General features: G+C 44.9%; 1 protein-coding gene across 1 annotated transcript; it reads right to left on the bottom strand.

The window, feature by feature from the left end:
* Positions 1-1595: 1595 nt before the first annotated feature.
* On the bottom strand, positions 1596-14524 carry LOC101624918 (E3 ubiquitin-protein ligase TRIM38-like). Its single transcript, XM_004695687.2, has 7 exons — positions 14399-14524; positions 12632-13071; positions 9348-9443; positions 7083-7313; positions 6016-6038; positions 5822-5934; positions 1596-2803 (listed from the first exon to the last, which is right to left on the bottom strand). The coding sequence occupies exons 2-7, from the start codon at positions 13043-13045 to the stop codon at positions 2289-2291; spliced, it is 1392 nt and encodes a 463-aa protein (XP_004695744.2). The 5' UTR covers positions 13046-13071; positions 14399-14524; the 3' UTR covers positions 1596-2288.
* Between the last annotated feature and the right edge of the window lie 311 nt (positions 14525-14835).

The following is a 14835-nucleotide window of genomic DNA, read 5'->3' as shown; positions in this document are numbered from 1 at the left end:
GAGGTGCAGGAGGTGAAAGGATTCACCAGAGACAGAATGGGGAGCAGAACAGGCAGATGGAAAAAGTACACTGCTGAGCAGAGCAGCAGGAGGGTCAGGAGAGGTCTGCTACGCCATGTGGGTCACCTCTGGGGCGAGGTTTGAACCCATGCTGCAGTGGCTTGTCGGGGACCAGCTCCAACTATTGAGGTGTCTGGAAGCAAGACAGGCAGGACCCTAAGATGGGAAGGCGTCGGCGAGCGGAGATTCCTAAAAAGGGGAGAAGGAGGAAAAGGGGAAAGGGGGGCGAGGAAGACACGGGAGTTGGAGTTGGGTGCAAGTCTTCCTGCTCTACCTTCAGCAGAGGCTTATTTTTATACATTAGGAGTAAATAGTGGGATGATATCAGCACAGGAACTGGGCTGAGAGATTACAATCATCTTTTTTTTCTAAGAACAGTTTGGGGTCGTTTTGACCCTTGCTTGAAATTACAACATTCTAAATTCAATCAAGGTAAAAAACAGGTACATAAGTGCATAAAGTCTATGACTAATATTACTATAGTGGAGATCAACTAAGATAGAAGTCCCTTAAACCTTATCTACTACTTAAATGAGTTCTACTACTTAAACCTTATCTACTACTTAATTATCTACTACTTAAATGCCTGAGCCATCCTGGGAGACAGAAGAGGAAATTCCTTGCTAATCAAATCTCTGAATAGGAAACATAGGTGAATTTCTTTATCTAAAGACTACATAGTAGAATCCTGAAAAACTAGCCAGAAGACTTTTGTGGATTCCTTTAAGGTGTAGCAGGTGGAAAACTTGATTAGTTTAAAAAACAGGCAACCTGGATGAATTTCCACATCTAAAGGCCAAACAATAGGAAGTTTGAGTGATTCTTTAAAAAGCTGAATAGAAGGATAGGTGAGATAATAGAATGATAAGATTTGGGTTATCCTCCATCCGGCAGTGAGAGAGACTTTGCAAAAACAGCCCTTTTACTTTTATCAGTCAGTAGTCAAGTCACTCGACTTCAGGGGAATTTTTCACCCTGGTGCAGTGCTTGCTTGTCAGGGCAGGCAGGCCTTATGCGGCTGAGGCAATCCAATTATAAGCTGAAAGTTGCTCAGAATATTTTGATATTACGATTATACAAAAAAGGGAGGTCATAACATAAGTTAGCACAATTCCCCTCCATCCGGACCGTGTCTGACGACAGAGGTTGCATAGCTTGTGTCAGTGGCTGGTGACAGCTTGATAGCGCTGAGACTTTAACCCTGTGCCACGAGAGAGGCCCCTTGTTACCAGGAGTTTTGAAGAGAGAGCAATTAGAAAGCAACTGTAATTAGCATATAAAGGTTTTTACAAACCAACAACAAATACAAATAACACAACTAAAATGGGCAAAGCATTGAGTGAGTAGACATGAATCCAAAAAAACACACAAAGAGCCAATAAATATATGAAGGTGTCCACCATCACCATCATGAGGAAAATGCAAAAGCCAGCAGAAAACAGAATCTCAATGACATAGCATTGAACGTCCACTAGAATAGTTACATTTAAAATACCCACAACTAAAATTAGAGAAATTGTAACATGATGCATGACTCGAGGATATACAATGTGTCACTTTATTGTAAAACACATAATTTCTTTAAAAGTCGAACAAATTGCCTCATGATGCCGCAATTCTACACCTAGGCACATACCCCTAAATTTAAGCATAATCACACAGAAACTTATACAACATTGTTCACAGTGGCATTATTTGAACTAGCCCCAAAGTGGAAGCAGCCCAAATGTCCATCCACTGGTGAATGGGCACACACACCATGTGAAATGCAAACAGCGGAACAGTGTGAATCCATGAAAGAATCAAATACTGAAGCATGTTACAATGCTAATGAGGCTTAGTGTTGGAATAGTGTTAGTCCATAAAGGAATCAAATACTGAGACATGCTACAATGATAATGAGGATTGAAAACATTATGAAATGAAAGAGGCCATACACCGGCATCAGACCAAGATCCTTGCAAATCAGAGCTCTGACCCACTGGAGGGGATGGAGAGGTCTAGGGAAGCTCCCTTTTGTTCTCTCCTTCTCCCCTGGTCAGGCTCACATTCTCTGCTATTTGTGAGTGGCTATGTCCACTCATCCACCGCATACTCATTCAGTGTCCACCTAGAACACTGCACCCTTCTAGGCAAAAGGAAACAGCAGAACAAAGCACACCAAAATTCTGTCTTAATAGGACTGACATTATGAATCCATGATGGCTAAACAAAAATTTAATTTACTCCTATGGTGGAAGGAGGAAGAAGGGAGAAAAATGATTAACCTGGAAATAAGGCCGGAGAGTGTCAGAGAAGGAGGCCCTTGGGAAGGTGAAGATGTGCGAGCCAGTTTTCATGTTGTAAAATGACACAAGTCCAGCCTCACAGTCCAGAAACACCCCCACAAGCAGAGTCCGCTCCCTCAGTGGAAGGGGAGTTGGCGGGGAGGTGAGGGCCAGGTAGCCATTGGGCTCAGAGAGTCTGATGGCCCAGAAGCCAGACTGAGGATCTGGGTTTATGTTCCTGTCCCTCTGCACATTTTCCAGACAAACTCCTATGTCCCATGCAGTTCCTTCTCCCATACACACTTCAAAGTAATGTCTTCCTGAGGTGAAGCCCTCACAGCCCAGGACACAGGGTAAGGTACAGAATCTCCTAGAATTGGGATGCTTTTCCTGGGCATCTCCACGGGACACTTGTCGCTGATCCTCAGACAGCTTTAGTTCAGGATGAGCTGTGTCTGGATCCAGAGTCACGCTGACTAAAAAAGAGAAAGACACGTTTTATTTGCTGAGAATACAGTGCACGGCAACTCCAACCTTCCAGGTTTCAGTGTAGCCCAGTTTCTTGTACATCTGTGAGGGATTTTCTGAGACGCTGCAAACTAGCAGGAAATCATCATATCTGCCACATTAATGTTGGGGAGAATGATGGTGAAAGAGCTAATGCACGCTTAGAGCTTGGAGAAATGAAATGCCTGGCATTTGGTAAGTAACCAGTAAGTGGAGTAACATCCTCTCCACCACTATCTCTGTCACCATCTCAGTTACTCAGAGAAGGCAAGGGACTGACTAACCAGTGTGTGACTGGTGCCCCAACCCTTTCTCCCTGTGTAGGCCAACTGAGAATCATGGAATATTGAAGCAAAAAAAAAAAAATTATCCCCATTTCTGCTTACAAACCTCTCAACTAATGATCAGAAAGGAAAATAACCTGGCTGTGTTTTATCTTGCTTTGAAACAGATACTGCAGATCCCAATATTCTATGCCGCCCTCAGAGCACATGTCAGTCCTACAAATTCAGTGTGAAGTCTTTTAAATTGATGCAGATAATAGTCCATATTGTCCCAGGGATTACCACAAGGTGATACAATTTATACTAGAAATAACATACATCAAAAATTCTGACTACATAAGTAAAATAGAAGAAAATCCTACTAAGCCTAAGTGTGATATTGGCCCTGAGTATATTTACAAAGCAGCAATGATAATAGTCTGTTCTAGCAAGAAGTGAACCTCCAAACTATTGCCGAGTTAAACGCTGATCAGCTCATCTGTGAAAATATGGGAAATCCACATGCATACACCTGCTTTGCTGGACAACCTCGGGTTATCTCTCTACTTTGCTGCACCTCTGTGCCCAGGAAGGCGACCACTGTGGCCCCACAGGTATCCTCCCCCCCCCCCGACTTGTTTTTTCCAGTCAATGGGAGGCCCCAGAGGAGACCAGGAAGCAGAAAGAAGCAGAGCTAGGACCCCTCAGTGCCCAGATCTCACTGCCTGAGAGGGCGGTCCCCGTCACCTATGCCTGTTCACATCTCCTGTCCTAACAGTTCCCTCCACCTGCCCCACAGACCCAGGGGCCAGGGCCCCGAACTCACTCCTAGCCTGGTATACTCCCGTTCATGACCTTAGTTTTCATTATTGGAAATAACTCCTTTCTTAAACTCTCCTCAGTCAGTCCTTACCCTCCTCACACATGGAAGTTTGCATTTTCAATTCATTTATCTGAACAATCCAAATAACCATAGTGAACAGATTAAACTGTTTAGAGTTATACTGAGAGTGAATATATCAATTGGCATTTTAAAATGCTACCTAGTGTTTACAATTGACTCTAGTAACTTAAAGACATAGGAAAGTTAACCATGAGAGGATGGATTATACAACTGTATAGCTAGTCTATTTATCAAGTAGTAGTAAATTGAAGTATTATTGTGGAAGAAATGTACTACCAAATTATACAATATACATTTCACTAGGAAAATACCACCGTTCTGACCATGCATGTAGTATGTCACCACAAAATATACAATGTGAAAAATCACCTAATTGCAAAGTGAAGGGAAAAACTCTGAAGTCATCATGAAACACTTTAGTATTCTTCTCTCCACAAGTGACAGATCAGGCCGGTCATAAAAGTAACTAAACATGGGGAAGATTTGAACATTTCAACCAGACCAATCGAATACATAAATAGAAAATAAACAGAGAATATACACTTTTCATCACATTTCCTACATGGATTATATAGTTACTGATTAAGAATACTCTGAAACCTAAGTCATAAAATGCTTAAAGTTGGGATACAGATACCAGACTCAAGGGTGGCCTTGCATGACCCCTACCTCCTGGAATTTGCGCTCTTATAAAGTTCCTTCCACTTCGGTGAGGACAGAACCTGAAAACTACCTCTTATCAATTTGTTTAGAATGATGAGATATGAGGCCTGTGCCTATTTGCCATTATATAAGACTCCATCTTGCTCCCACCTTGTTCTGGAACTGTCCTTGGGTTTACATGAAGAAACAAATGGCCTTGTTATACAAGTTAAAGGGTACCTCCTGTTCACAAGTGAGACTGTCTATAGCAGATGAGGACAGATTGTATTTAATAACCTGAAAGAAGCCAGGACCCTAATATATAACATAAAGCAATGAAGCTATCAACTATCAGAATAAACTTGGAAGTGGATTAGTCCCTAGTCAAGCCTCCAGATGAGAACACAGCCCACCCAGCACATTAATTGTCCTCTGTAAGGTTCTAATCATAAGCCCTAGAAGATATGAACCATCTGAACAAATCTGAACTACAAACCTGAGAAAATATGTGGGTTTTGTTTTAAGTGATGAAATACTTTAAAGCAATACATTATACTATCGTTACCACATCATTTCGAGATAAGTCTCAATTTATGACCAAATGGATTATTAAAACAATTTAATTTGAATTTTCTAATTGTGGACATATGGAAAAGGGCAAGTACTAAGTTGGAATAAAGCATCGGAATGCTCAGGCTTTCGAATGGCTTTTAGTGAGATCTAACATTTACAGAGGTCAAGCTGTAAACCATTTCCACCAAGGTGCAGAAATCTGATCAATCTTTCTTGCATTGCTGAGCATTTCATGAAATGTTAACAAAAAAAATTAGGTTGTAGACACTGTTCTAAACACTACATATAGTGATGCTTGCAAATGTCATGATGCTTTAAAGTGTAGCATGATGTATCTGCTAACATTGTTAATTTCAGATGGAAGAGTGAGCCCTGATTTGCAGGGTTGATTCAGCTAGTCAATGGGAGAAGAGGCACTGGAAGAGCCTGACACTTCACCAGGAAGCTACACCCACCGACCCACAGAGAGAGGGTTCCAGCGCCCTTGAGAAAACTAAACAACCTCTCTGTCTCTGAGTCTGCTCAGGGACAGCTGCTGACCTGGTGACCACTGAAGGTGCTTCACCTTAATGTGAAGCATGAAGGGAACTGCTGAGTTCACACACCTTGGATGCTCTTGAACATTTCCTTCACATCAAAGTAAAGCTCAGAAACATTGCACGCAGTTTGAGGCTCCAAACAGCAGATATCTGGCAGTTGCAGCGTCACATCTGAGTTCCTGGAATAAACAGGGACATTCCATTCACCTCTGGGAACCCATCAACTTCCCATCCTCACACTCCCAGTCAGACAGACTCACCTGCTTAATGTGTCTTTCACATCCTGCAGTGAAGGCAAAGACAAAAGGTGAGTGTGGGAAAGTCAGTATTCAACACATGAGGTTAGCTCGTATGCACACACCGCCCCAGGATGTAAGGAGCAACCCACTGAGATACCCGGGCATGCCCAGGTACAACGACTCCCACCAGCCCTGAGGATTTTCAGTGCCAGTGTGTGTCCCTGCACCTGCTCAGCCTGCGGGGAGCAGTGGAGTCCGCATCGCATTAGACTGGGAGCTGAGGGAAGAGGCCAGGCTTGCTCGCGGTACCTTTGCTATTAGTGACCTATTTCCTTCTGAGGAGCCCATGTGAGAGATCACTTATGACAAAGGTCCTCAGGGGGGAGTCCATGCCCAGCCAGCCTCTTGGCCACTGGGGCACCTGCTGAAGGAGCTGCCATGCTCCATCCTCACCCTTACAGTGCGAACACCAGTCCCGCAGCAGCAGCCAGAGTCCCGGCTTTTATGTTTACGGCTAGAAGCTTCAGGCAGCTGAGGAGCTCCCGTAAGGGTATGTGGCCAGAGATAACAAGTGAATCAGGAAAAGGTTATCATTCTTTTGGCTGCCCCACTCTATACCACCATCATTTTCAAGAGACGGCTAGAAAGGATCCCATGAACAATTGACAAGGGCATAAAATGGCATGAAGGATATCCTACGGTCCCATGTAGTATCAGAGAAGTGAAGTTTCTGACTTATATACTGTCACTCTGGAGACTGCATAGGCCAGCAGTTGATAGTGGTATATAGATCTTCACTTTGTTTCCCAAAGGGCAGGTTTACATTAAGAAGGAAAAGAAAAGACACTTGCATAAACACAGATGGGCAGAAAGAGCTTCCCCTGCAAGGGACAGGTTTGCTGAAAGGGAGGGCTGTGTAGGCACAGGTGAGCAAAAGGGCTGCTGCTGATAGAGGTCTTAAACAGTGATTCCTTAAAGTATTGAGTGAGGTGAGAGGGCTCGCCAAACTCCCCAGTCTCCCTGGACAGTCTCCTCTCAATAGCTCAGGAGCAGAACCTTTTTCCTTCCCTGGAATTTCACAGCCTCACCTGCAGCAAATTCTGGGCTGAGCCCTGACATTTCTTCTCTAGCTCCAGGAGGAGGTTCTGGAGTTCAAGGTTCTGCTTGTCCAGACTGGCTTCACCGGCCTGCAGTCTCTTCAGCAGCTGCTCTCTCTCTGTCTCCAGTCTCCACAGATAAGCTTTCTCCTCTTCATGGAGGAAGTTATGGAGGTTCCTAAAGTCAGACTGGATTTTTTGCCTCCGGAGCTCTATGTTCTCCTAGAATCAAGAAAGTTCACAGGAAAGGGGGAAACAAACCAAAATACTCCCATGGAGAGCCAGTAAACACATGTGTGCAGAGACACAAGGCAACTCTGCTCCTGCAGGAAGAAGGAAAACGGTGACACGTGCGCAACTGGACATATCTGGAGGTCCATGGTGAGGGTGCGAGGCAAAGGAGAAAGACCGTATGAATTTTCTTCTGTGAGGTACCTACTCCAATTGAGAAACAGGAAAGAGAACGGTGGCCACCAGGAGCTGGGCAGAGGGAGCAATGGACTTATGGTTAATAGACATAGAGTTTCCATTTCGAATTTTGAAAAAGTTTTGCCTTCGTACAGAGGGGATGATGCAAAACAATCGAACACTTAACGCCACGGGGCTGTACCTTTAGAAATGGCCTAAAGTCAGGTACTCAGATGTGGAAAGGTGATCATAAAGCTGCAGCCCTCTGGTCAACTTCCTTCTTCTTGAGCCAAGAAGCAGAAGAAGTGGCAGGAATGCTAATAAGAGAATCTTGGGATTTGGCCAAGACCAAATAACTCATTATTTATGAAGACAAAACCAAGCACTGTGGGCAAGTAAGAGGCTACATATGTATTTCTGATGGAATTTCTTCAACTAAAGGCTTATAGTGCATAGAGCCAATACTGAATTTAAGACATCAGGCTGCTAGAAGAGAACATAATTCTCAGTGTGGGGAGACCTGAGGAGTTAGCAGAAATATTATTGCACTTACCCAGGATTCATTTTTCATCTTTAAGTATAACACTTAAAAAAATTGGGAGAGTCAGATTTCATTTGTAGAATAAGGATTGCAATTTGTATTGATGCTTTTTCAAGGCCCACAGTGCTATCATGACTGTGGTGTTGTCGGAGAAGAGGTCCTATCTAGAACCAAGTGGGACTTTTTGTAGGAGACATGCGACAGCTGGACTCTAGCATTCACACAGCTTCCTTATGTGGTTTGTGGCAATAGAAGTTTTTCCCTATGACCCGATATTCAAGAAATGAGACAGAGGCTGTTATAACATCTACAGTATCAGAAATCTCCATTTGCAATTTCCAGCTAAGGATTTCCCAACTGCCAAAGATTTCACAATGAGGGATGAAAGAGTACAAGTCTCACATTGAGTCACAAAGAAGCAGGATCAAAGTGGGAAGAGAGACTGAAAGAGGCAATATGGCTCCCACATTGGGGAATTTGATTATTAAGTCATGGATTACAGACATGTCCATAAAAGGATTTGTCTCTGATCCTGCAGGGGCTGCTCAGCTGTCAACCACCCTTAGAGGCCCACAGTCTTCAGTGAAGTTGGGTGAGTTCTGCTAGAGATCTCGCCTCATCATGACTCTCACTAGTGTGAGTTACAGAAATGTCTCCTGCAACGGTCCTGTTTTTTATTCACTAAGGTTGGTCCTGGAACCAGGATGGTAGAGGGTTAGGGCCTGTCCTCTGGTAAATGTGCCCAGGTGAGTTCATGATCTTCAGACTTGAAGATAAGGAGCATAACAATGTTGACTGAGGTAATGGGACACCTAGTTAGTGTCTACTGCATGGCTGAAGAAATGAAATTCTCCTAAATTAAATAACTAATGAATTACTTAAAAAAAAAAAAAAAAAGCCACGGGACCCTCCCTGGTGGTGCAGCAGGTAAACTCATCACTAAGAAGCTAAAGCCACTTCAGCACCACTTTGATCCCCGGCCCCGGAGGTGAACCATATGGCATGGCAGACCTCTCCTGACCCGCCTGCTGCTCCCCTCAGCAGTGTACTTCATCAGTTGGTTTGTCTTCTCCCCACTCTGTCTCTGGTGAATCTTCTCACCGTCCCTGCACCTCTGGCCTATACCCCAGTTCTGTATGTATAAATAAATAAATCTTAAAAAAAAAACCAAACCAGCATATTCTTTGGGTTTTAGCAGTTTGGACATGTTTATTGAGAATAAACCATCATGAATATTTTGCCCAGTCATATCCGGAATAAATTCTGAGATGAAAAACAGTTTGTGATCACTAAACTCAAATTCTTACCTCCCATTCATTTATTTGCTCTCTCGTGAACAACTTCGCACTTGCACAGAGTTCTTGCACTCTCTTCAGCTGTGTTACAACCTCTTGGAGTTTCTCCTGCAAGAAAAAAAGCAAGATATGGCCTATCCATTTGAAAATCTTCATTTGGCACTTACGTGGAGTCCCAGCCTCGAAGATGTACAATAACTATGAATACATTTTTGTGTTCTTACACTTTGAGAGGAAGCAACATGGGGGCAGTAGAGTAAGTCATTCCCTAGAAGTCTCTGAGCGTTGGTAGGATCGTATCATCTTTCTGTGTTGCAGAAGTGGGGGCCTAGGTGGGGAGCAGTAACCTGCCCAAGGGGCCATCACTGACATGCCCCTTGAGCTGTGATTCCCAGCTACTCCACTGCACTAGAGAATGAAAGACCACCAGAAATATGCTGCATATAGAACAAGATTACATTCCTCTAAAGGGGCATTTTATAAAATAATGTGCTGGACCTGTCGTAAACAATACAGAGTATTTGGCTAATGTGAGACTTTTACATGTTATGTGTGTGAGGAAGAGAGCCCAGGATAGCAGCTGAAGTTCCAGAACCAGTTCATGGACAGAGCTTGCTACCACCTGAAGAGCAGTGTCATGACATCAGCTTATAGTGATTTAGTCTCCACATTCACCCCTAGGGTTGCTCTACAAAAGTTTCTCACATTTTCATTTTTTGAGATTTATTTATTTATGCATACAGACAGAACTGGGGTACAGGCGAAAGGTGCAGGGGCAGTGAGTAGATTCACCAGAGACAGGGTGGGAAACAGAACAGGCAGTCTGACGAAGTACACGCTGAGGGGAGCAATGGGCAAGAGAGAAGAGATCTGCTGCACCATGTGAATCACCTCCAGGCCCAGGGATCATTCCCCTGCTGAACTGGCTGTAGCTAGCTTGCAGTGGTGTGTCTTAACCAGTTGCACACCAGGGAGGGCCCTCTTTTTTTTTTCTTTAAGACTTTTATTTTTTTATTTATTGATGCACACAAGAACTGGGATATAAGCAAGAGGTATGGGAGGTGAGGAATTCCCCAGAGACTAAATCTGGTACATAACAGGTGGATCTACTGAAATAGACTCTGAGGGGAGAGGTAAGCAAGACAAAGACTTCTGCTGCAACATACAGTCAGCTCTATGGCCTGGGATCAAACTAATGCCACAGTGGCTGGCAATAGCTTGATAGAGCTGAGACTTTACCCCCTGTACCACCAGGGAGGCCCAGTTTATCACAAATCAGAGGAAGTGATCTGAAGCTTACTATATTGGCGGTTGAGGTCCACAGTAAAGGAACTGGCTTCTGCCCTTTGCAAACTCATAAATATACTCATAAAATCACATGCTCTCAGGACGTTCTTTTGAATCTTTCTTTTTTTCTTTCCCTCCACACATAAACTCCCAGTGTCTGCTGCAGGTCTGGACTGGGGTGTAGCCCCCCCAGTAATACCAAGGTTCCTTCCTGACATCCTTTCCCAAGCCCGTGACTGCCTTTCCCATCACACACCCCATGACTGGATCATGGAAAGTCAGGCATGCCCCGGGACAGGTGGTCCCCCTGACTGCTTCCTGTCTTTCGCCTATACTTCTACCCATGGGTATACTCTGTGTGTCCTTCAGGACTCATCTGGGAAGGCTCCCCACACACCCATTCATTCCCACCCCTTGGGGCTCCCCCTAATCACCCACACCAAGAGACATCAAGCAACCTGTATTTTTTTTTAAGACGTCTATTTCATTTACATTTACTGAGTACTATCATAGTGGGAATTTTTGTTCACTAAATGGTGTTATGTTGATCTTGCTATTTTTGTTTGTTTTTTGTATTGCATCTGTATATTTAACATCATTTTTCATTTTTATACACTGTGTGCTTTTTCTTTTTGGGTGTGGTCCCCATACAGTTCACTCCACCAGTTCACCTGTCACCATAGCTCCATGTGCACTTCCCATCCCTGTTTTTTTTTTTTTTATAGATTTATTTACTTGTACATACAGAACTGGGGTATAGGCCAGAGGCTCAGGGTGGCAAGAGGTTTCACCAGAGACAGAGTGGGGAGCAGAACAGGCAGATCGATGAAGTACACTGCTGAGGGGAGCAGCGGGCGGGTCAGGAGAGGTCTGCCTCGCCATGTGGTCATCTCCGGGGCAGGTGGGAATCAAACTCATGCATAAGTGGCTTTAGCTTCTCAGTGCTGTGCTTTAACCCGCTGCGCCACCAGGGAGGGCCTTCCCAACCCTGTTTTGATCCTGTTCCCCTCTCCCCTCCTGCAGAAGGTCTTTGGTTTATAGTTATCTCTTAATTTTGATATTTACTTTATTATATTTATGTATTTTTTCCTTGATTCCTTTTTGGGTCCCCTACGTTCTTCCTAGTAATGAAACCATCTAGTATTTTTCTCTTTCTTTTTGGCTTATTTCACTGAGCATGATCCCTTCCAGCTACATCCATGTAGCTGCAAATGGCAAGACTTATCTTTTTTGGTTGCTGAGTAATATTCCACTGTGTATATATACCACATATTCTTGATCCAGTCATCTATTTTTGGGCATCTGTGTTTTTTCCATAGCTTACCTATTGTAAATAGCGCTACAATAATGTGTTCCCGGGCCCTCCCAGGTGGTGCAATGGGTTAAAGCACAGCATTATGAAGCTGTCCGAATCCACTGCAGCATGAGTTGGATCCGCGGCAAGGGAGCTGACCCACATGGCGCGGCAGACCTCTTCTGACCTGCCTGCTGTTCCCCTCAGCAGTGTACTTCCTCAATCTGCCTGTTCTGCCCACTCGTGTCTCTGACAAAATCACTTACCTCCAGCACCTCTGGCCTATACCCCAGTTCTTGTGTGCATAAATAAAGCTATCTTTAAAAAAATAATAATGTGATCCTTTTCTTACTCCTTGTAGACTGTAGGGAATCTACAAGGTGGTGGTTTTGACCTCTGGGATTTCAGATTCTTTCAAGTGTTCTTGCACATTGTGGTTCTCCAATTATGTATTCGAGGGGAGGCCACCAATGCCAAAAAGCAGGATGTACAGTCCAGGAGAAGTTCATTATAGTAAGTTTACAGGAAAGATTCTGCCCAACCTCAAGATTCAGCATAGATACTCAGGACCTGACTCACTGGGTTCATAATAACAAACTATTTTTCATGACAGAAACATTTTTAGGGTCACAATCTTCTTTTCAGGTTAACTAATTTCAATAAAAATGTACAAGTAAGAGGTAGTACTTGTTGAAAATTCTGAACATTCACTCACCTTGTAGCCTGGACATATGTCTTTCACAAGCGCCGTGTTGTGTCCTCTGTGCCGGGGGGACCGCTCACAGCACCAGCAGATGAGCTGCCCGTCGTCCTCACAGAACAGGTGCAGCTGCTCCCCATGCTCCTCACACAGCCTCTCCTGCTCCAGCTCCCTGATGCTCTCAATGAGGTTTTCTAGGTGCTTGTTGGGCCGGAGACTCTCCTTTTGAATTGGTGTTTGACACAGAGGACAGCGAACCAGCCAAATAAAAGATGTCATGAGATGTTGCTGTCCATTGATGTTGTCTATGCAGGGACGGCAGAAGCTGTGCCCACAGTTGATGCTCGTGGGCTCTGTCATCAGCTCCTGGCAGATGGTACAAATGGCTTCTTTCCTCATCTTCCTGATTGCTGGCGATGAGGCCATCATCCTTCCTGAGAAATTTTACTAAGTCCCTATAAGCAGAGCTGAATCAGCCAGGTATTTCCAGAGTGAAGGACATAAACCTTACCTGAGCCTCAGAGTCTGCACAGGTGTTGAAATCTCTCTGGAGACATAACAGATGGCAATATGACAGATGCCTGACACGTTGCTGTGTGGCAGAATAGGGTGATCCCTGTCATATTGGCCCACTTCAATTTACATCTGTTAGTGTTCAATAGCACTTAAATTCACTGTTTTGTCCCACCAGCCATAATTTAATCTTTCAATCTGGCAAGATAGCCAGGTAAAGAACATGCCCAGAGATGTTCTTAGACCAGGTACTAGTAGAGAGAGAAACAGACAGGTGCTCACACAAGTTGCAGGATAGAAGAGAACTCAGGGAGGGAGAGTGAAACACTCTTCATGTCTAATGAGCTGGGAGGAGTCCGCCCTGAGTTACACCTTTTTGAGTTACTTCTTTGTCTTGGTAGCAACACTGAGGGGAATGGTTGGAGAGCAGAGGTCATGGTCACACCCCATGTCTGGTTTTCTGGACCCCACTAAACCCTCTAAGAAAAAGGGACTCCACGTTATTCCAGTTTTCATGGAGCCCACACTGAAGGCAGGAGATCTGGGCAGAGGGGGTAAGAGAAGGTTTGGTTCTGGGAGCACAAGTTTCCTATGAACAAGGTGACTGTTACTTCTCCAATGGGGACAGGTTTCCACAAGCTCAGAGTGCCTGAGACAGAGGGATTTTTCAAAACCAGGATGTGGGGAGGCAGGAAGCAGAGTGAAAGACCTGTTTTTTTGTGGTCCCCTTGTACTGGTCACCAATGTCCACCACTGACAACCTGAGAGCTTGAGACAGAGAAGTGACTAGGGCACAGGGCCTGCCCTTGCCCACAGCTGCAGCTGCTCAGACTTCAGGCCTGCTGGGAGTAGGGGCAGGCTGAGCAGGGAAGTTAGAGTGACCTTCCACTGAGCTCACAGTGCCTGGGGCTAAAATCATATCCATCATCAGTAACTGGATAGACATTTCTATTTTCCAGTCCTCAGTCACAGAGAATTCTCTGCAGACAGCAGAGGAGGTTACTTCTCCCAGGGGCTACATCAGCCTTCCTTATTCCTAGGGCTGTGTTCCTGGGGCTGCCTCTCCTCTGAGCCCTAAGTGCCTGCCCTCCTCACCTCACACCCTGACATGTGATGTGGCATGGAGCCTGGGCTAGAGAAAGCAAAGGAGAGAGCTAGAAAGCAAAGTCCTCTCCATTTTCGGAGTTTGGTGAGCTCCTTATTGCCACCCAACACCCACCCAACACACACACACACACACACAGAAATCAAGTCCACCCCAGAGCAAACCTTGGTCCGGACTTGTTCCCTCGTGCACAGCTCTTAGGCACTGAATTGCTGACAACTGCCCAGCAGCTCCACTTCCGTCTTCCTGGGTGGGAAGTTCCTCTGCAGTCAACTCAGAAACGAAACTGATGTGGGGGCGGGTCCACAGAGAGAAGGGAGGAACCTTGTCAAATTGCCTCCGGGTTTGTACTCTGAAAGCCAGAAGGAAGGCGCTGGTAGGAATATACCCTTCTTCCAGAGCTACAACAGAGCAAACAAATTAAAATCAATTGTGACCTGGCGCAGCCTGGGGGTTTGGTGGGGGCTGGGGAGCAGACCACAATAAGGACTGGACCCTCGGTCTCCCTGGGGAGCCCAGCTCACAGCCAGAGGGGCGGATGCACCTCTGGATCCCCCTTCCCAAGATGACTCCTCCTCTCTCTTCCTGCCAGTCAATGCCA

Source organism: Condylura cristata, unplaced genomic scaffold (genome assembly GCF_000260355.1).
Source record: "Condylura cristata isolate star-nosed mole 26May11 unplaced genomic scaffold, ConCri1.0 scaffold00097, whole genome shotgun sequence".
Taxonomy (NCBI): Eukaryota; Metazoa; Chordata; class Mammalia; order Eulipotyphla; family Talpidae; genus Condylura; species Condylura cristata.
The sequence above is the reverse complement of the archived record's forward strand: the minus strand, read 5'-3'. Positions and strand labels throughout refer to the sequence as shown.